Source organism: Volvox carteri (assembly GCF_000143455.1).
Source record: "Volvox carteri f. nagariensis unplaced genomic scaffold VOLCAscaffold_12, whole genome shotgun sequence".
NCBI lineage: Eukaryota > Viridiplantae > Chlorophyta > Chlorophyceae > Chlamydomonadales > Volvocaceae > Volvox > Volvox carteri.
The window spans coordinates 1,170,645-1,193,237 of record NW_003307555.1 but is presented as its reverse complement, the minus strand read 5'-3'; the positions used below and the strand labels follow the sequence as shown (position 1 = coordinate 1,193,237).

Sequence of the window (22,593 nt, the reverse complement as noted above, 5' to 3'; positions counted from 1 at the left end):
CCTAATAAATGGGTGTTCCCCGACTAGGGATACAAGCGTTGGGTTTGGATGATGAAGGAACAAGGTTGGCGCGTGTGGACTGCGAGGCGTGGTTGTCCTCCTGGAAGCTACCAAGCCAATCCCCGGTGCTCACTGCTGCAAGGATTTTGAAATTTTGGAGCTTGTTTTAATTTGCAGTCTATTTGTCAATCCTAACGTCTATCGCTTTTAAACTAGTAGAACGTCGGCATGTTGCAACAAACATAAGGTCGGGACCCGCAAGGAGCAATGCGCCCAACGTGGGTCATGAACTCTCACAGCTCTGTAAGATAGCACGCAACACTCATGCAACAAGTGCGTAATTGACGCGTCGTTGGCCGCCTGACTGCCAGCATCAATGCCGTCCACGCATCTAATACACATTGACTCACTGTCTCGCACTGCCGCATTCCCGTATATCTCGCACCCTCGCTGAGGTATGAGAAGTGAGACACTGCACTCTTGGCACGTTGACAGTTGTCACATCGGACGGTTGCGGTGTTCTGGCATACCGTTATCAGTTGACAGCTTCAGATCAAATATTACGTATCCACAAATTGTCCTAAATGCCACGTAAATGATTCATCCCTGATCCGTTTATCGCACTTGATAGCCCTTGACTACACAATCCGCAACACCTTGACGTTGCAGCAAGCAGCATACTTCAGGTCAACGAGATCTTTTAGTTATAGCTATATGTATCATCATTATCAGTGTGCTGTACGGGAGCTCTTTCCCGCTTATCTGTCGTAATCGCTTACGATGTCATCGCTGTGAATTACGTCCGCACCGTGCTTTCTAATGCCTTCTACCAAGCGACTATTTGTCTTGCAGAAGAAATTCTAGGAATTATATATATGATTACTTAACATGTTGGTTTGTTAATGTTAACCAACAGGGACCAACGGCTGTTTTCCAGCAGTTTTCGTAATGCTGCATTGGGATTTCGTTGGCGAAGAATGAAGCATGAATATGTATATCACAGCGACAATATCTCAAGCCGATATCCTCTTAGCTTTTAAGCCCTGGTTGCTAATGCCTATCAACAGCACTTCTTTGCGCGTACTTGAGCCTGGAAGCAATTAAGCAGAGTATACTTCTTATTAATTTGATGTGGCATTCAGTAGCGCTCTGCTGGTAGCTCACTCAAACGGACTGTCGGCAGCTGGCCATGGCGAAGTCGGGTCAAGATCAACACCGCTGGTTAAGGGAATGGCGCGATTGGGCGCGTAACTTTATCCTTTCACCTCCATTCCAAGCGGCCGTCCACCTTAGCGTTGGCACTTTCCTGGCAGGGCTTTTCGTCTTCATTAGGTAAGACTTGGACAACTAATGCCCCATCACGATGTCGAAGTGTAAATGCGCATCACACGGAGATATGCAGCTGGTATTCGATGTCTGTCCGTGCGGGATGCTGGGCCTAGTTAGCTTCGGTTCCCCAGGGGAGGGGAGAAGCTACCCGGTTGTCGTGAGGTGACTGAACTTCGCAACGGCGAAGGTGCCAGCACGCTTGCAGCATCACATCCCCGTGCCCATATAGCAAAACCCAGGTAGCTGCACATCAAAAAAGCTAGACTCTCTCCTTAGCCCTCCCATAACTAACAAGCAATTCTGTGACATAACCATCTTCTCCTGCTTCCTCAACACTCTCTTTGCCTTTCAAGCTCCCCTATCCCCCTATCCGGCGTCCTAGTTTTCCGTTCCCACCCGTGCTCCACACAACCCCACACACACCATCAGTTCCCAGCAACACTATCTGCTGCCCGCACGCCATGGCCCAATCCTCCTATACTCCACGCCATAAACCTTCCTTCACAGTAGCCAGTCTTCAATTGACCCTTTGCTGCTTGCATCTGTTTATATCGCATCCCTCCCGTCCCCCTCCTCCCCCCAGGCCCATGTCCTTCCCCCTCTCATGCCTGGCCGCTCTTCTGGTAGTGGTGGTGGTGGCGGTGCTCTCACCTGACAACCACATCGGCACCCGGCTGACGGCGGCGGCGACCCTGCTGGGCGCCATGGCCTGGGGGCTGGTGCTGGGAGGTGCCGTGGTACGTGGGGCCGTGGGCCTGAGTGCTGCTGCTACTTACCCTCTGTTTGGGTTAATGTGGGTCGATCTGGGTCACGATGGATCCATCCGGGTCACGATGGATCCATCCGGGTCACGATGGATCCATCCGGATCACAATGGATCCATCTGGGTCACAATGGATCCATCTGGGTCATGATGGATCCATCTGGGTCATCATGGATCCATCCGGGTCATGATGGATCCATCCGGGTCACGATGGATCCATCTGGGTCACGATAGGTCCATCTGGGTCACGATGGATCCATCTGGGTCATCATGGATCCATCTGGGTCATCATGGATCCATCTGGGTCATCATGGATCCAAATTGGGTTGCCGGAGATCGTCAGGCGTTTGAAAGCGGCAGGCGACTTATGAAGGGACCCTCTTTGTCTATCTGCTTACATATATCTACCCATCTACGCCCCTTCACAAACACCGACGCACAAATTGCCATACGCAGCTATACACAGGTCCTTGTCCTTTGTCAAGAATATAACCACCTGCCTTCCATCTCGTGGTTCGCCTGCTTCGGTTTTAACACTCACCTTTATGCTCACCGCGGCCCGTACATCCCGCTCCTCTTCCCTGCCCCTTGCCCTGCCCATCAGCTCACCCTGGCCCACATCACCGTACGACCGTACTGCAGTACGGCGATTGGTTGCTCCCCTCACACCGCCCTGCTGTGCTGCCTGTCCGTGGTGCTTCTGGCAGTACTGGGTGTCAACCGTGCGGCACTGGGCCCGCCGTACCCGGCCCACGTGTGGGTGGCGGGTATGGTTTCGGCGCTGGCCTTCGGGCTGGTGCTCATTGCCGGGCAGTTCGTGACCGACATGAGGCTGCTATGGACCAATGTGAGGCGCTGCGAGTGGGGGCCCCGCGGAAGGGGTGGGAGGGGATGATTGCTTCTGTTGGTCTGCCGCGCCCGTCCGTACCGTGTGATGTATCTTAGGGTTGTGATGTATCACCGCGCGCGCACATAGCAGCCCCGTGCCGTCAACTCGTCTACCAGCTTTCTCAGGTGTAGTACGGCAAGTCGGCAACTTACTGGATGAAGCTATTGAATTAACCGAATTAACTGACATCTAACTGACATCTAACCAACTAACAAATATCTTATTCAAACTAACTGCAGGTGGTTGGCGGTTTACTGTTGTCTTGCCTCGTGGCTTCGGGCCTCTCCGCCGCCGTGTCGCTGTTGGTGTTGCCCTCCCTGGCCCTGGACGAGATGAGGGCTGACGTGGCGGCGGCCATTCGGGGGCTCGGGCACGCGGCCAGCAGGTGTCGGTTGTAATGTACTGCGCCGGCGAAGAAGTAGTCCTGCGTAGTAGTATTACGCTACGAAATTACCGTGTGTTTATCAACGTATTTGAGCGAGCGGGATGTGAAACCTTGGCGGGAAGTTGTTGCTGTTTCGATGAAGTCAGAAGACTGGAGCTAGGACGACACCACATGACACGACCGTTATAAAAACCGTTTTTCAAGGACCGGGTCTGGGGGGGGGAGACCAAGTCCGGTCTGTAGTTTTTTCCTTCCCACGCCATCGCTGCGTATCTCACCACCGTAGCAATGCCACTCTTCTGCTGCGCCATTGCCGTGCGTGCCTGTGTGTTTTTGCCGAGAACTCTTAAACCCGGTAAAAATGCTAAATGGGTTGTGTGCCGCTGCCGACTCGAACACCGCTCCTGCCTCTCCCGCCTCCTCTCCTTAGGTTCGCGAGTCGCGGGTTACAACAGGAGCCTCCTTCCGGGGCCCTGCTGGCCGCCAAGCCGCCCTCCGCTGCTGCTGCTCTACCTTCCGCCGCCACCGCCACCACCACCACCACCACCGCATCGCTACCGCCGGTGTCGCCTCGCAGCCGTCAGCCCAGCGGTGTGCGGGAGACACCCTCCCTGGCGCCATGGGACAGTGCTGGTGATGAAAAATTGGCTGTAACAGGTGACGCCCTTGCTACAGCTACTGCCGGTGTTGCTACTGCCGCTAACGGCATTATCGAGGATTGCGGCGACGGAGGGAGCGATGCCGGCGGCAGCGGCGGCGGCGGTCGTTGTTCGGGTTGCGGCATCTCATCAGAGAGCGGCAATGGCGGCGGCGGTGGTGGTGGCGACGGAGCGGGCTCTTCTCGGCCGCCGTCGGCTCCCACCAGCGACGATGAGCGCCCCGCCTGGCCGCTACACTCTTTGCCCCGACCGCGAGGCGGCCGCGCGTACGGCAGTTACAGAGCTGCTGCTGACGGCGGCGGCGGCGGTGGTGATTTTGAGCACGTGATGGAGGATGAGGACGCCTTTCTTCGATTGCTGCAGGAGGCGACGGCGCCGGTGGCGGCAACGTACGATGCCGCCCGCGGCCGCGGCCGACGCCGACACGCGCCGCCGCCGCTTCCGGTTGTGGCGCCGCCCGGCGGCATCCTGCCGTCACCGAGCGTCCGTGGTCTGATGGGCCTTGGCGGCGCCGCCTCAGTCACCGTCGTGACATCGCCGCCGGCGGGTGTTACGCCGTACATTTCGAGCGCATCGGCAGGTGATGGCGCTAACACTCCGCTGGAACCCGCCAAGGTCAACGGCATGACCCATGGGTCGGCGGTGGCCGCTGGCAGTCATTACTTGGAGGAGGACAAGGCGGCGGCGGCGGTAGGTCCGCCCGGCAGCGGCGCCGCCACAGCGCACGGCGGCGGCGGCATTGGTAGTTCGACGGTGGCTTGGGCGCCCGTATCGGCGCTGCGACCTCTGCTGGCGCGGGCTCGGGCCTGCTCGGCGGCGGCGGCTGTGGAGCCTCCGTGGATGGCTCGGGGTCCTTCGGATCTTGGTAAGAGCGAGTCATCGCTGTGACATACATACGCGTGCCGGTGCGTGCGGATGTGTTTTTTGCAGGAGCAGGCAGCTCACAACAAGTCACAACACAAGTGCTTGTAACAGCTCGCGCCAAAAGTACACGTGGCCAGGGGTACACCCGCGGGTACATCGGTTCTTGTGGCACGAGCAGAACCGTGTGTGCGTGTAGGTGTAGATATATCTATATATTTATTTACATGTACGCACGCATGTCTGTATGCCACGACGCACAGCTGCGCAGCCGTGTGTCGAATGTGGCCATGCCTTCCACGGCAGGTGTACGGCAGGTGTTTTTCGTGTGGGCAGAGGAAGCTTAGGAGCCTGGTCCACGTGTCACCCTCCGCCTTCCCCTTACTCGCGCACCCCCTCCGGGGACTCGGGCTCCTCACACGTCCTCACCTTTCTCCCCACCCGCTTTCCATTCCCCCCCTCGCCCCTTGCCCTTCCCCCCCTCGCCCGGGGTGTCCTACCCCCCTTTCCTGCGGGGATTCGTCCTCCTCACCGCCAACACCTCTTCAACACCCCCGCCCCTCAACAGCCCCCTGGACCCGAGTGCTATCCACTAGCGAGGTTTTACTGGGTCGGTTGGCCTCCCTGGAGTGTCTACTTGAGGACCACAGTCCGGGGCATGTGAGTGATGGGTGGGTGCTGGATGGCTGGATGGCTGGGTAGGGGGTAGGGGGTAGGGGGGGCCGGGTAGGGGTGGGGGCCGGGTAAAGGGGGGCGGCAGGTGGGTATAGGTTCTGTATTGTGGGAGGGTCTGGGCTAGGAGGCTCTGAGGGGGCCGGGTATGAGGGCCTAAGGAACTGGCGCCCTTCGGGAAGAACACCAGGGGTGTGTATGTGTGTTTTGTATGCATGTGTGTCTGTATGTATGTGTGTAAGAGGGACGTGTCTGTTTGTTTCCGTGTCTGTCTGAGGCACTCTACGGCAGGCGGGGTTTGTGTTTATATGTGTGCGTTAGGAACTGATGACACGGTGTTATCGGATTTGGAAGTTGTCGTTGCTGCTACCGATGTAGCCGCCAATGTATTGTGTTACACCGTATACAAGTACAGGCCGTACAAATCTTACGCCGTACACTTTCTGCCCCTCGCCCCTCCCACCACTCATTTACGCGCCACACAGCCCGGCCACTCCTTGGGGGATGTTGGCCTGGCTGCCGTACTGGGCATCGATGTCGTATCGCCGTACAGGCAGGTGTACGGGGAGGTAGCTGCCAGCTGTGCTGCCATGAGCGTAGCCGTGACCGCGTGTATTGAAGGTCGGCAGCACTCCTCCTCCACTTCCTTTTCCTTTCTGCCCCTAAACCGCCTCCGGAATGGAAGAGGAAAGTGCGCAACCTCAGCCACGGACAGGACAGGCGGCGAAGGCCAAGCAGCTTTTGCAGCGGTTGGCGGTTGGCAGTTGACCAAGGAGCGGTTACGGTCGTTGGTGCGCACGACTATGTCGAATTACTGGTCTCGCGTCAGGAGTGCTGCCGCTCAAAACCAGCCTCACCGCCATCTTCACCTTCAGCTACACCATCGCCTCCATCACCACCTTAACCACCATCACCATCATAACCGCGACGACGAGAGTTCCATGCAACCTCTCCATCACAACCACCATCACAACCACCATTACAACCACTTCCATAACCACCCCATGAAGGAGGAAGGGGAGACACAGGACCTCAACCGCCATATCCACTCGCAATCGCGCCGGGAGGACGGTTACCACCCCCACCCCCACTCCCACCCCCAGCAGCGGGGCGTTTTCCGCCTCCATCACCATCACCCGCACCACCACCTCCACCTGCATCACCCGCACCGTCCCACCAAGATTCGCACCATCAGCCTCCATCAGGTGTGACATCGCGGTGGAAGGGAACGGGGGGAAAGGGGGAGGGTAAGCTAAGTTTTAAAGCAAAAAGTCAGCTTTCAAAAGTCAGTCAGTCCAAAGGAACAACTGTGTAAAGATGTCTAAAGAGAAGGAGTCGAACGCAAGAAGGGAAAGAAGGGGAGTGCGTATGGGGGGAGGTCTGGGGGAAGAAGGAGAGGGGCAAAAAAGAAGCAGGGAGAGAGTGGGTTAGCCTTAACGAAGGGAGGGACCCTGGGCTGAGATCATGACAGACCAAACGTCCAGCACACCTTTTCTGGGCTGTACCCTTCTTGCGCTCTCGACAAACCATGGATCTCTTTTCCGTACTTTGTCGTACTGCCCTAAATCGCGCTGCTATTCCGTGCCGTATTTCCAAAATCCAAACTCTACGCGCTTGAAAAGGCCCGCGCAATGACGTTTCTCTGGACGGTGACCGCGGGCGTTATCAGCGCAATGGACGAGCTGGAATTGGCCGTACAACAAGCGCTTGCGGAGCCCGGAAACCACGCCCAGCGAGTGGCTGACAGCAGCGACGCCAGCAACGCTGCCGTTGCCGCTGCCGTAGATAACCCTGCTGTTGCCGCTCCTCCGCCGCCACCGCAGCCGACGCCACCGTCATCCTACGGCGTTACGGTGGCGATGGCGGCGGCGGCAGCGCTCGGCCGCGTCTCCGAAACCGTATCCCGCAGTTCGTACGGAGATGGCGGCGGCAACAGTAGCGGCAGCCGCGACTGCGATTGTGGCGGCGGAAGCGGTGGTGGTGGTGACGGGGCCGTCTGCGGCGCTGGACCAGCAGCGGCGCCGGCAGCGGCAAGAATTGCTGTCGGAAGCAGCGGCTGCAGTGGCGGGGGGATAGTGGTACTTCAGATCGATGATGTCGCGACACCAGCTGTATCGGAGATGAGAGAGCAGGAACACCAGCAGCAGCGAAAGGACAAGGAAAAGCAAGAACAGCTTCAAGGCGATGGAGAGCAGGGCTGGATGTTCAGGTGCCGCCGGTGGCGATCCCCGGGCACTGATGGCGGCGGCAGTAGCAGCGGCTGTGGCACGATCTGTGGCCAAGGAGGAAAATGGTATCGCTGGGAATGGGCCAAGCCCCTGGCGGAGGTGCGCGCGTGCTCGTGTGTATGTATGCATGTATGTACATATATCCTTGTGCGCCTGTACCTCCCTTTTTGGTAAGACACGCGCCCGGCATGCAGCATGCTTCCCCCCGCAACCGTTCAAGTCGCACGCCATCAAGCATCTCATCCTTCTAATATAGCGATTACGGTAACGACAGAATCATGATTAGATTTATTTCACCATGCATGTTCTTCTTTCCTTGTGGAAGTTGACCTTGGGACCCGTGGGACATCTTTGTTCACATCATCCCATTTTTCATCGTCTCTGCAGCAATCATCGTCACCACCACCACCACCGTCAATACGCTTGTGGCCGCAGATTACGCTGGGTCTACCCATGCTGCGCTACGGTGCCGTACTGCTTGCCTCCCATTTCCGTACACTGATCTTCGGCGGGCCGTCGGCGCGTCGCGCGCTGCTGCGTCAGCGGCTGTTCCAGTACGGCATAAAGTACTGGCTCGTATCGGCGGGCTCTCTCGTCCTCATCTTGGCGGTCGCCGCGCGCCCCAATGCCGTATTCATGCGGCACTACCCCATGTTGTACGCGTACATCGCCACCGCCGTCAGCATGACGGATCGGGTGAGTGCGCGTCGGTGTGCAGGTCCGTGGGTGTGGGTCAGTATGTATGTCCCAGCAACTGCCAACAGCCCTTAATAACCGCCAACAAACCCCAACAAACCCCAACAAACCCCAACGGACCCCAACGACCCCTCTTGGCGCCCAGGTGGAGTCTACTCTCAGCCGTTCCGCCCTCCGCGCCGGAGGCACCCTGCTGGGGGGGGTGCTGGGGCTGTGGATTATGCTGCTGCCGCCGTGGGCCCACAGTCCCGTGGGTCTGTTGGCGGTGGTCACCTTGGTATCCTTCATGGTGAGGACGTTAAGCGGGAGGAGGACGGGCAGTGTGTGTGTGCGTGCGTGCGTGTGTATGTGTGTTTGTGTGTTGGGGAAAGGGGTGAGGCGGGAGCAAAGGAAACGTGGGAAGGGGGACTTGGAATGGTATATATGGGGCGGATGATGAACAGGTCTGAGCGCCATCATTCGCATCTCGATTATCAATACATCATTTTGATATTGTACGGATGCCTTGGGCCCGCCACCATTTCTTCCCCTCCCCTTCCCGTTGTACCTTCAGACCGGCTGCCTAGCGACTCATCGACTGCTGTACGGCATGTACCTGACGGTCGGCACGCTGCTGTCCATTGTATTTTGCCAGTACGGCACGACGCCGTACTGCTGTACGACGCCTGGCAGTACGTTGGAAATGTTTGCGGCGCGTGTGGTTTCGGTGCTGCTTGGCTGCACGCTGCCGGTGTTATTCTCGCAGGCTGTGTTGCCATGGTGAGATTGAGGGAGGAGGGGGGGGGAAGTCCTGGATTAGGAGGGGGGTTGGGTTCTAGTTGACACACATGTACATACACATGCACATGCACGCGCGTGCACAACTGTGTGCGGTTCCGTTACCATATGGAGAAAGACACGCGCACACTTAAACCCCAAATTAATATTGGCCTTATGTATCCTCAAACACGCCCTCTCACCTCACCTCCCGCACGCAAGCCTATCCCCTCCTTTCGCCACCCCCCACACGCGCACGCGCGCGCAGGTATACCTCCGATTGGGCGCTAGAAATCATGGCGGCGGCATTTGTTAACTCTACGAGAATTGTTCGGCAACTATACGACAAGTTCTTTGACGAGCACCTCAGGTTGGGACGAGGGAGAGGATAATGTGCATGGCATGTGATGGCCAACCAACAAAACAAACTTAACCGAGGTTTTTAACCGTTTTGTTACCGTCAATAAGCTTATTAACTGTGTCGCCGCTGCAGTCTGGAATACTGCAGCTAGGCAGGTTTAGTCTGAAATCGTACCGCCATACGGGCTTCATAATAATAATTCTGCTCGCTTTTCACATTACGTGCCGTACTGCACTGTCGTCCGTCTCCCGAACAGGGCCCACGTGGCGTCGTGCGGTGCGCCGGCCACTGCGGCGCTGCTGCGGCTGTACGGCATGGACGAGCAGGCGGAGGCGGTCCTGCGGGATGTCGACAAAACGACCGCGACGGCAGCGCCAGCGGCGGCAGCAGTAGCAGGGCCGAATGACAGACCGATTCTACCTGCCGCAGCAGGCAGCAGCAGCAGTAGCAGCAGCGGCAGTCGCAGTAGCGGCAGTAGTATCAGCGGCGGAGGCGCTGACGGCGCAGCGGAGGAGGCGGACAGGAAGGAGGTTGATCATACCGCTAATGTGCCGCCGCCGCCGCCAGGTGCGCAGCTCTCGAGCACGGGTACGACAGGTGCGGCGGCGGCCCCGGAGGCACCTGCACCGCCCGCCGACGACTCCACGACCTCAACGGCTCTTCAGGTACGGCACATGCCCCCGGTGTACGGCAAGCCTGATTCCGTGCATTCAAAGACGCATCATTATGCAGCCCGACGAAAAAGCTGCGAAGGAGACCTCATCTTATAGCACAACACTGCACACGGCATTTCAGGGCTCTGCACCTCGTACTTTGTCGTACTCAACCTTTATCCCGCTGTTCCCATACATCGCCACGGGGGAGGGGGGACAATGCTGTATATCCTTTAAGGCGTATCACGGGATTCTGACATCCGCCGATCGGTACTTTTCTGAAGCCATGATACAACGACAATTGAAACTTTACTGCCCTGTCACCTCCGACATGCAAACCTCGGGGCTCGCAGACGATGGTTTCTGGTCCGTTTGTGGCGGTTCAGACGTCCCTAATGAAGGATACGGCAGTGTGGAGCCGGGGGATTTATGCCGTACCTCAGGTAAGTACCTCAGTAACCTGAGAGCCGGAGATGGCGGATGGGTTGCGGGGTGCGAAGGGGTTGCGGGGGGATTGCGGGGTGCGAAGGGGTTGCGGGGTGAGAAGGTGGGATGGAAGGCGGCTGGGGGCTGGCGGGAAGGGGGCAAAAACTGCATGGGTTGGGGCTTGGATGCCTGGGAACGTACGTCGTACAGGCGATCGCATCGTTTTTTTCTTGGGGGAACAGGCAGTTGGTGCTTTTGACGCGTCGGCAGTCGTGAGCTCTTTCGCCTTCTGCTCGCCCTCCCACCCACCCACCCATCCCCTCCTTACCCGGCCGCGGTTCTCATATCTTCAGATCATACCTGCCGTACTCCGCTGCGGGCTGTTGCTGACGGACCGCCTGGCGGCGCTGCAGCTGGTAGTGGCGGACACGCCGCCGCCCGCGTACGGCAAGCTGTCGGGGTGGGCCTTTGAGCAAATGGTGTTGCCGCTGCATCGGGAGATGATGGTGGGCTCGGGCGGTGGCCGCTGGGACTGGGATAGTAGGAGGAGATGGGGGGGAAGAGGGCATATGGAGTTGGGTGATGTGCACCTCGAAAGGGTTTTACTTAGTGAGCGGGTACGGATAGAAACACAACCACCCTTCCACCGTCCTCCTTCGCACTTTTGTGCAGCCGATTACTTTATTCTTCTTAAGTTACCTGAGGTTCATTTACCCATTTCTTTCTTTCTCCAGGCCGTGTTGGGAGCGCTTGACAGAGTGTCCTCAGCAACAGCTGCGCTGCTCGACCCGTCGGGGGCGACAGCCACGGCGGCGGAGGCGGAGGCGGCGGAGGCGGAGGCGGCGGAGGTGAAAGAGCTGGGACACTGCGGCAGCAAATCAGCGGCGGCGACGGATGCTTGCGGCCTTCCTCCTCCGCCACTGCCGCAGCCGCCGCCACTGCCGCAGCCGCAGCCGCAGCTGCCGCCGCCACTGCTGCCGCCGCCACTGCAGCTGCCGCCGCGGCAGCGACGGAAAAGCCCGCAAGACGATAAATTGGGTGCTGCTACGGAAGCCGTTGCATGCAATAGCCGTAGTAGGAGTACGAGTACGAGTAGCCGGTGGCGGAAAAAAGCGGGACTGGAAGGTGAAGGGGCGAATAATGAGGTTGCTGGGAGTGCGAGCAGTGGCGGCGGGGAGCCGGCACCGACGGCGGCAACGAAGGGGCGCGGCGGCGGCGGCGGCGGCGGCGATGAGAGCGAGTCCCGGGACGGTTCAGCTGCGGCGGAGCTACGGGATGCCGTACATGACCTTCACCTGTGTCGTCTGCAAGTGAGAGCGGGCGGGGCAAGGGGGGACAGGGGGGCGTTTTCGGGACTGTTCCCCAGGCCTGGCGTTTTGGGAGTAACCAATTAACTAACATAACCAGATAACCATTTATTAATTAACCAGGTTGAACAACAGTAACAACATTAACTAACCACATTTCTAACCACATTATTACTTTACCAACGCTACCGCTGGAGTTCGTCATGAGGGCCCTCCTCCCAACATCAACTTCATCTCTCCTTATCCCTCACCATTACTTACCTACCTACCCGCACCCGCACCCGCACCCGCACCTCCACCCGCCTGTCCTGCTTCGTTCGTACAGATCCGGCAGCACATCCACGACATGCGCCGCGCCTTCCACGCCAATGTGCGCTCGCTGGACGAGCAGCACCTGTCGTACGCAACACACCCGGACGATACCGTACACGTCAATTCGATGTTGTACGCGCTGGTCAAGGTGCTGGACAAGGCGACTGCGCTGGCGAGAACGGCTCTGGAGCAGCACTGCGGTGCCAGTAGTGGCGGTGGGGGAGGAGGAAGCGGCGCTGTCGGAGGCAGGGAGCGGGACGGGAAAGGGGAGAGCAGCCGGTGGGGGCTCTCCTTTCGGGGATGGAGGTAGCGAAGTGGTGTACGGACGATGATGGCTGTTATGAGGGGAGGTTCACGAGGCAAGCGGCGTGATTAGCTCGAAGATGCTAGATGCTTTTTGATAATGATGTTAAAAGATGTTAAGTCACACAATGATCCACAATGATGAGGTTTTAAGCGGAGCTGCCCAGCCGCAGAACCCTAACCGACTAGCTTGTCATGGGGGGCATGATGAGAGCCGGGTGGGAGCCAGATCTCTTTTTTTCTGTCTCTTTTTTACAGTTATTACATATAATGACTTGCGCGGTGCTGGGCACCTAGCAATCATCTTGCTCTTTGCTAAGAATGAGTGATCCGTTGATACTCCTTGATGCTGTTGCTTTGCTGTCCGTTGACCGTTTATGTACGAGCGCTTATCCCAAATCCTTGTTCTGAATTGTAGACATTAGGTAGCGGTGGGCTAGCAGTTACAGGCAGTTAGGTAGCGGTCATATGTACATTGGCATGATTACGATTTGTGCAGGAGGCTGCCGAATGGCCGTATCGCCCAGAACGCCGTTAGGGCCCCAGTAGGCGGAGTATGAGAGGCTTTTTTGTGTGCGAATGGATGGATGCATGGATGGGTGGGATGCGTGTAAGTAGATGTGTTTGCTGCACGTTAACGTTGATGTGTGTACGTGTTTGTCGTGAACTGAGCAGCCAGAAAAGAAAAAAAGAGGAGAGATGAAGAGATGGAGCCGAACCGATGGCAAGTGTGGCAAGACACAGGTCGTGTGCGAACTGAATCGTCGCGTGTTTGCGCGCCTGCGATAGAGAGAGAGACAGAGCGAGAGAGATGGCCCTATCGTTGACAGTTGACAGTTGTACGGGTGCGACGGATGATTACGGGTTGTAAATGTGTCTAATCTTTGTTGGCAATGGCAGAACAACGGTGTTGGAAACTTCAGGACGCAATTGCAAAAGAGCTGTATGTTTACATGCTCGTACAATTGTATATGGTTGCGTGTGTTCGGAGTGTGTGTGTGTGTGCGTCTAGATGTGTGTCCAGGTCGTGTGTACGACAAGAGTAGGAACGACAATTTGATGTGTGTAGGGGTCGTGCTGCCTAAAGAGTCCGTGTGTATGCGGGGGAGCAGCCCCCCCTGGAGTGGTGCAATGGTGGTGAATGCGGAGCGTCAAGATGGGGAATCTCAGAAGATGTGTTCCGGAAAAATTATGGAAGGGGGAAGGCGGAGGACAAGGACGGCTTCCAAACCAGGGTTGCTATGGACCGGGGCTTGGAGGCGTGCTTGAATGCTCTATGTCTACGTTCCGTCGCGGTCATGAAAGTCTGGATTCTTCTTACTGCTGCTACAGCGGAACTGGCCCTGCTACCCTTTTACTGCGGCGGCTGCAGCTGCTTGTGCAAATAAATAATTTTTTTTCTTTTGCGGCTCCGGTTTGTCATGCTGCTGATATTATTTCTTTTGCATCTCTATTGTTTCCTTTGCTGCTGATCACGTTCGCTGCTTTGATGCTCTTGACTGATTTTGCACTGCTGACATCGTCCTGCTCGATGGGTATGGGAAGAGGAGGAGGAAGAGGAGGAGAGGAGGAGGTGTTGCTGGGGGCAATTGTACGGTGGCGACCTTTTTTGACGCCGTGACCTCTTCGGGAAGGGGGGTTTGAGACAGCGTTATTTTTTTGCGGAATATATTACGAATTAGGAATAAAAAAATGTTCGTGGTCCTGAAAGTTAAGAATAAATAATGTTCCGACCGTACAAGTTCATTCCTCAAGCCAAAAATGGACTGTCTATGCCAAAGCCGCTAGAATCTTACAGGAGACATACATGTTAACTATATCATAGTAATTTAATGCCATGGATACTGTTAGGAAGCTCACGCCCGAAAGTCAACGAGGAATCGGACTGTTTCTGACCGGACCAAACGCTGGAAAACATTCGGACCCTAAGCTCCCAAAGCGTGAAAGGCCATTAAGGCAGATATTGAATTTCACTAAAGCCATTAGCGACGTTAATGAAGACGGTGTAGAGGTCGTAGGCACAATGCTGCAGCCAGCCGACGCCACTCGGTTGCCAACAGCGAGCGGGCCAAACATCAATGTTCCTCATATGGAGACAATCGCGATGGGCCAGGAAACAGGTTGCGTTTGGTGGTTCCGGTTCATTGCTGCTACGGATCATTACTTTTGCAACCCGGAAAGTCGTGTCGTGTTATCTTTCAACGGGATTCAAGACAAACGATGGTGAATGAACTCTATTCGATCAGTGCTTGAGAGATTGTGGTGTGCGCGTGTTGCGACATTCCCCAAACCCGGCGTTTGCACGAACTAAACTGTAACTCATCGGGGGGGGGGGTCTTTAGGGGGCGGAGCCCCCCCCAGCGCCTTACAGATTCGGAATACTTTTATTCCCGGGGCTAAAAACCTATTCCTCCGTTCGGACTGGAAAAGTAACCGGCAAAATGAAAAAAAACACTGGTTTGAGACGATAAGAAGAGGTGATGGGTGGGTGGCACAGCGTGTAGTTGACGCGGTCGGGTGTCGAGGGCCCCACTTCCTGGAAGGGGGAAAAGCTGGATGTGCGACGGAACAACCGACAAACGACCAACGGCGACCGTACTCGCGCCGTGATGGCTGCTGTACTGCCGTGACGTGGCGCGGCCAGTGTTTTTTTGGGTAATAGATTACTTTTTCGGAATAGATGGGGGGTCTGAGCCTGGAAGAAATGGAATAATTGGTCAGTTGGCCGTACTGGTTCATTATTACTTCGGCCATAAGTCGCCCCAAATGCCTTCTGCACATATAAAGCTGAACATTTGGAGCTTATACACTATTTATATATAAGATATTTGACGATATCACCATGAGACAGTCCGCTGTTGCATTCAACTTAGGTCAACGGGGCATTCGTTCATTCTTGACCAAAGCAAACGGCTCAGAAACTCCGCAGACGCAATGCCCCAAACACTTAGAAGAAGGATTAGATAATACAGAAGACAAGGATAGGCATGCCGCAGTTCCTGAAGACACCGTAGTCGGGCCTCCTTGCGCTCCTGAAGTCAATGAAGCCAGCGATTTGAGCGAAGTTGAGGATCATCCGCCGAAGCGGCCACGCACAACTGCAGCAATCAGCGACTCAGATGCTGACCAGCTTGATTCTGACGAGGAAGGGCCACCACCCCAAGATGTCGCCACGGCACCACCGCCACCTTCAAGGGCGGGTGCTTCGCAGCACGCGCCGCTGGTGATTCAAAAGCAGGCGCGGCGCCAGCAAACACAGCGTGTGCTGAAAGGCCAAAGCGATGGGAGCTGGCGGGAGAACGAGGGAATGCGTCGGTGCGGTCCCTGCTCCCTCAGCCGGCGGCGGGACGTCACGATGGATGCCAGGCAGGCCACGCTAAAAAGCCACGAGCTCTCCAAAAAACACTAAGAAGCCATGTGCAGCCACGAAGCGCGGGCCCTTCAGCACGAGCGGCACCAGCTGACAGCGCGGACGGTCGACAACCTTTTGTCCAGAGCACTCAGCAAGTCCGAGAGGGGAGTTGTGCAGCAGCTGCGGCAGCTCTTCTTCATGCTGGATCACGGGCGCCCCATCCTCGACTATGTCGGCTCTAAGGACCTGTTCCAGGTGCTGGACGTGCCACACTACCGTGATAAGCACTGGAGCTGCAACAGTGCCTGGCAGCTTGCCGAGGCCCTGGATGCGGTGCTCAAGGACGAAATCCGCAGGCTGGTCGCCGCCAACCGCTTTGTATCCGTGAGCCTGGACGAGTCCAGGGGCATTGACAAGAGGTCCCGGCTCTGCGTTCACGTCTATGTCATGGAGGGCTGGAGCCGGATCCCGCTGTGCATTGATGTGAGGCCGGGATGATGGGAAGGTTTAAAATTAACGTAATGCCGGGGTGAATTGCTGGGAGCCCAGCTCTTTTAACCGTTACTCTTTTGTCCACATTTCCTCAGTCTAGACGGCTTCCTCCTTCAACCGTTTTTTTTGGCCGTGGATAGACCCCATTAAAGTCTCTGTTTGTCTCTCTTTTCGTGTCCTACAGCTGGCAAAACTGGAGGCGGCACCGACAGCGGACAACATCACCAGCTTGCTGCTGGAGGTGCTGGCGGACAGAGCTGGGCTGACGGCCAACGAGCTTGCGCAGAAGCTGGTCGCCGTGAGCACTGACGGGGCAAGCGTCATGACGGGAGTGCACAACGGGGTCTCGACTCAGATGACGGACCTTGCTCCGCACATCGTTACCATCCACTGCATGGCTCACCGGACGCAGCTGGCAGCCGGTGCCCAGGAGCAGGCGGCAGTCATCAGCACCCTAAAGGCACTGGTCCGGGTCATCTACAGTCACTTCTCGAACAGCCCCAAGCGGCTCTTGGCCTTCGAGGCCGCTGCAGAGGAGGCTGATACCGCTGGAAATCACCCCCTAAGGGACGTAGAGATCAGGTAATAACGCTAAGCCGAGGATATATGGCGGGTAAACATGAGGGCTGCAAGCTTCAGGATGACGAGCTTTTATCCATAATCAGTTAGCCAGTGTGCGGGGCAAAGGCTCTTTTATGGTTAGATTCTCAGCTTTATATGCTAGGAGCACTGGAGGCCGCCTTTGCTTTAGAACCTGCCAAACGCCGTTTGCTTTATACTATTAACACCACCTTACTGTTTGTTTCTGCCGCCCCCGCAGGTGGCTGAGCCTGCTGCTGCCGCTGCAGCGTGTCGTGAGCGAGTACGGCGCCCTGCTGCTGTACATGGAGGAGGCGGAAGAGCAGTTCATCTTCACCCAGATGACGGACGCCCGCCTGTACCTGGCCATGCACGCCCTACTACCCGCGCTGCGGCGCACCAACTTCTTCATCAAGCTCTGCCAGAGCCGGCACCTGTTCATCGGCCACCTAAACATCGAGCTGGAGCGCCTGAAGGCTGACCTCCGCCGGATGTACCTGGACAGCGCCACGTGCTATCAGGGTGCGGATTTTGTGGACTACACCCAGCTACTCCCCACGGGCCCTGCGGGTGACAGCCTAGACGGCACTCAGTGGGAGCTCAGCCCTGAGGACGAGAGCGTCGGCCTGGTGTTTGGCGACCGCTTCATTGCCTTCCACGCGATGCAGCAGCGGCGGGGCAGAGGCGGGTGCATGGTCAGCCTAACGGCGGAGCTCATCACGTCCACTGCTGCAGCAGTCCAGGCGGAGCTTACTGCCGCAGTGCAGGTGCTGGCCGGCGAGCTGGAGGCCCGCTTCCCCCCCACGGCCCTGCTGGACGCCTTCCAAATCCTCTACAGCGAGTACTGGGAGGCCAGGCCGACAGCGGCAGACTTCCGGTCAAAGCTGAAGGTGATCAAGACCCACTACGGCAAGGAGTGCGAGCTGGACGACGGGAGTAAAGTGCCGCCAAAGCTCAACATCGCGGCATTGGATGCCAAGGCCACACAGTTCGAGCAGCTCATGCGGGCCTTGGCAACCAAGCAGCGACTGGCCCGGATTCGGGGGCAGACCGCCAAGCTGCGTGAGCAGCTTGCGGCGGAGCGGGCGGCTGCTGGCAGCAAGGTTGTGCAGCGAAAGCTACGTGAGGAGCAGGAGGAGAGCCCCACCATCCAGCTTTGGAAGCAGCTGGAGAACGCCCCTGTCCATGCGGAGAGCCTAAAGGAGTACGTGGCTTTGGCCAAGCTCGTGTTCGTGATGGTGCCGGGGTCGGTGGAGGACGAGCGGCGGTTTTCGGCCATGAACTTCGTGCAGAGCAACGTCCGCAACCGCCTGGACGAGCACCTGGCGCTCTGCGTCAGGATGTTCACGCAGGAGCTGTACGACCTGCGCACGTTCCCCTTCGACGTGGCGGTGAAGAAGTGGCGTGAGGCCGTGATCAAGGGGCGGTACCGCATGAACGACTAGCTTCTGATGTGGTGCAGAGGCCTAGCCAGCAACTGGTCGGCGGCTGGTGCAATGCAGTGGTGTTGATGGTGCCGACAGTGTACATAAGGGTACATATTTGTACGTACCATGTGAGATAGTTATCTAATGGAAGACTATACATACATATATATAACTTTGCCTTCGCGTGCTCACGACGTTTATGGACAGTCAAAGTGGCTCCGCGCCCTGCTCACAGAGACACTGGCGCCAATGCAGTTAGGTGCACAGAACGATGGTGGTACGACATGTGTGTTTCCAGACGTCAGGTGTTGTTTACAGCACACCGTACGGCCTTTGAGGGGGGGTCTGGGGGGGGCACAGCCCCCCCCAGCGACTATACAAATAGGAATTGTAACCGCAAGAAACACCCATTTCATTACCATAGGGTACTAGGCCCAAAACGAAAAAAAAACACTGGGCACGGCTCAGCTCCTACGTCAAGTTCTGCATTACCTGTGATTGTACCGGCGTTGTCCGCTTTGGGCGCGTCGAGTTGAAGAACGCAGTGAACAATACAAATAGCAGACAAGCGACGCCAAAGCAAAGATAGAGTTTGAGTGCAATTTTACATTGCATCCTTCCATCTTTGAATTCTTTGTGGCGGATATTACGGAACGATTATCTGGTGCATACCGCTAAAAACCCGTTAAAACCTAAGCTTGCACGTGTTTTGTAGCTAGGAGGTGGTCCAGCTGGAGCTGTGTGAGGGGACCGAGGAGATCGCGCTGTTACGTGATAAAACCCATAGACCGTAGCGGCACTTAGCGGCTTCGTAGGGAGAGCTCTGCCGCAAAATTGCCGCGAGGATGAAGTTGGGCAACATATGTGAAAGAATGGCAAATGCAGACATTCAGCGTTCCAAACACATATGAAGTGCGGCACTAAACGAGGAGCTTCGCATCACCCGCCTGTACGCCCGCCTTACCGCAGCTTTGCACGTCATGGTCAGCGGTTGACAGTCGATCGTATCGTCGGTCGTCACGGCCATAACCGTCATACGCGGTGTGGTCATATTCTATCTACAGTTACAAAAAGTACGTAACTTCGCGATGCTGTTTTGGGAAACTCCGAACTGTGCACCCGTATACCCTGGAAAGATCAACTCTAGACAGTTTTGTCCTTTGCGATAATTATTTTAGGATGGTGATAGACGGACTGATAAAGCGCTATGTGGAACCTTACGGCAATGCGTTAGTGGCTGATCGCACTTTTGCTGCTGGCGATGTTGTTGTACGCGAGCAACCACTGCTGGCGACGGTCGAAAGTTCCGAGCTTCTTGATGAGATTTTTGCGGCTCACAAGGATCTGGGCATCCGCGCGGACCTGCTTGGTAAAGATGCGTCAATTGACTTCACACTTCAGATGCTGCAATATTGCGCTGCAGATCTGGAAGTGAAAAAATCTGTTTGGGAGCTTTATACTCCTGACGCTAACGTATTCAAGGATGAGCCATACGTCCGGGCCGCTCGGCAGTACGCCGAACAGCTTGACGCCGCGAGAAATTGTGAAGCATTTTCCAGCAGCGTGCTGGGACCCATTGCAGCTTGCCCCAGCTCTGATGAAGTCATCCGGGTAGTGCTGGCATGGGTTTGCAACTGCTACTCTACGCGTGACGGAGGCGGTGCCCTGTACAAAGTCGGCAGCCTTGTCAATCACTGCTGTGAGGGTAATACGCGGTCAGTGCATGTCGGATGTTTCGGAGCAGAGATGCTTAATAAGAAGGGAGGGAAGAAGCCGGAGGGAGTCTAGTTGTTGATAAGAGACTTACGGGACGGGTGACCGTGGCGGCGCTGCGGTGCAAGACGACCTTTCACCACAGGAGATACGTAATTCGGATTGATGTTATTGGCATCTCCGACGTTTCACATCGGTTTTGATTGGAACAACTAAGTCACTTTGATTGCCTGTTTCTTTCATGACACACATTAGCTGAACAGAGAATACTTTCTCCCTCATAGCACTTGCATTCTTGTCCTCAAGTCATCAATCTTCGAAAAAAAACATTAAAATCTTCAAGTTACCGGCATTAACTCGTAAGCTCATAGATATAAAAAAATCAAGTTTGCCTTTAGCTAATCTTCGACATTCCGATGGATACCAAGGCAACGCCACGCTACCTGAGATATTGCTCCATGCTTTGTCGTGCTACGCCGTATCTTTGTATATTGCCGTCGTACACGCGCGGGGTGGTCCTGTCCTTCCCCGCTCCCCAGATATCGTTTCCTCCTTGATAGTGGGGAGGGCACCAATGGCAATGATGGCTGTGGTGTTTTCGTGGCGATCCGACCGATCTCTCCAGGGGAGGTCATCACCACGTGCTACCTGGTGGGGTGCTGCGCGCTTTTGTGTGCACGGGATGAAATGGAAAGAAGAGTCGGAATGATATGGGACATGAGAAGGGAGGGAGGGAGAGAGGGCTGCTACGAGGAGAGTAGGAGAGGAACTGGGACTGGGACTGGGACTGGGACTGGGAGGGCGGGAGGGGGGGAAGGAGGGCGTGGCGGACCACCCCACCACCCCACCGCCATCACAGAGGGCTCGTACACGTCAGAGGATATTCGCACTCTGAAAAGCGCAATGTAAAGGGGGAGCTTGATTAGGAAACTTCTGCAGCGCGAGACCGCGTCCGCCGCCGCATGGTAAAAGGCGCACCGCTACAACCCGGGGAGGCGTTTGATCTTCAGTACTGGGGGAGGTCATAGCCGCTGCTGACAAAGACACCGTCCCTTCCTTCCTTCCTCCCCGTCCGCCTCCCACCCTCCGCACCCTCCGTGGCGCCTGTCCGGGGGCTGCGACGTGGCGGGCCTTGCTGCGCTATTCCGACACGGCCTCAACATGCTCACCATCTCCGTACACCATCACTGCCGTACACCGAACGCCGTACACATGTCGTACGGTGGAATATTACAGGGCTGGGACGAGCAGACGCTGCTGTCCACTCGCATGCGTCAGAAGCTACTGGTGCGGTGGAGAGGCTCCAGTTCCTCTGTCTGTGTGTATGTCTATGTATGTCTGTATGTATGCCTGGCTGACTGTCGGCCTGTCTGTCTTTGTGGTTACCTGTCTTCCTGTTTGTCAATCTGTCAGTCTGCCTGTCTCTGTCGCCCCGTCTACCTATCTGTTTGTATGTCTATATCACACACATGCAGGGGCTGCTCTCGCCCTGCTCCTCGCGCACCCCACGCTGCAATCCCGCTCCGCCGCCCGGCCACGAAACACATATCCCCGCCCGGCCCCCTTCAACCCATTCGCACAAGGACCCCCCCCGCAGGTACGAACAAAGCTCTTCAGTTGCTGTTGTAGCAGATGCAACCGCCGCCGGGACCCGTACCGGTCGTTGCCCTGCCCCAACTGCCATAACCCCCAAAACCACGACCACCACAACCGCCAAGAGCGTTACAATGGAGGGAGCGATGGAGGCGGTGGCGGAGGCGGAGGCGGGGAGGGTGTCGCCGCCACCACCATGAGCGGCGACAAGGCGGTGGATGGCAACGTGATGGCACCATGGACAGCTGCAACCGCCGCCACCACCGGCGCCGCTACCCACGACAACAACAACGACGACGGCGGCGGTGGCGGTGGCGGCGGGAGAGGTGGCGGGGGCGGCGGGTTTGTGTACTGGACAGACGCAGCTGGCGATTGCGTCATAGGTGCTGGCGGCATGCAGGCCGGTCCTAGCGGCGGCGGCGGCGGCGGCGGCGGTGCTGATGACGCGGGTGGTGACGTCAGCGGGGGGCCCTCTGCATACTGGGAGTGCGACACGTGCGGCAGGCAGTACGGCAGTGAGGAGGTACGACGGGACCCGTGGGCTTCCCCTCAGCGCACATACAAACATACGCACATACACCTGCACGGCCCCCCTTTCTCTTTTTTGTTTTCCTAATATCGCATGTAACTCCCTTCCCCATATGTGTTTCCTTTCCGATCTTTTCCCCTCACCTTTCGTATCGTTACGAGAGCCCGCCCTCCCCCCGCCCGCCGTCGTCAATGAGCACATGTTCCTCATGCCCCCTCCCTTCCCCCTCCCCTTCACCTTCCTCCCATTCTTACGTTACTTGAACGTTCATACCATCCCTCACATGCACATCCCCCCACCCCACCCTA

At 56.8% G+C, this 22,593-nt stretch overlaps 1 protein-coding gene across 1 annotated transcript in view; it reads left to right on the top strand.

Annotated features, from left to right (window-relative positions):
• Positions 1 to 2,152: 2,152 nt before the first annotated feature.
• Positions 2,153 to 22,593, top strand: part of VOLCADRAFT_31446 (uncharacterized protein) — a gene marked incomplete at both ends in the record, with an annotated part of 22,648 nt that continues 2,207 nt past the window's right edge. The window contains one exon of the mRNA XM_002949020.1: positions 2,153 to 2,316. Coding sequence (XP_002949066.1) covers positions 2,153 to 2,316 — 164 coding nt within the window. The remainder of the gene's footprint in view (positions 2,317 to 22,593) is intronic.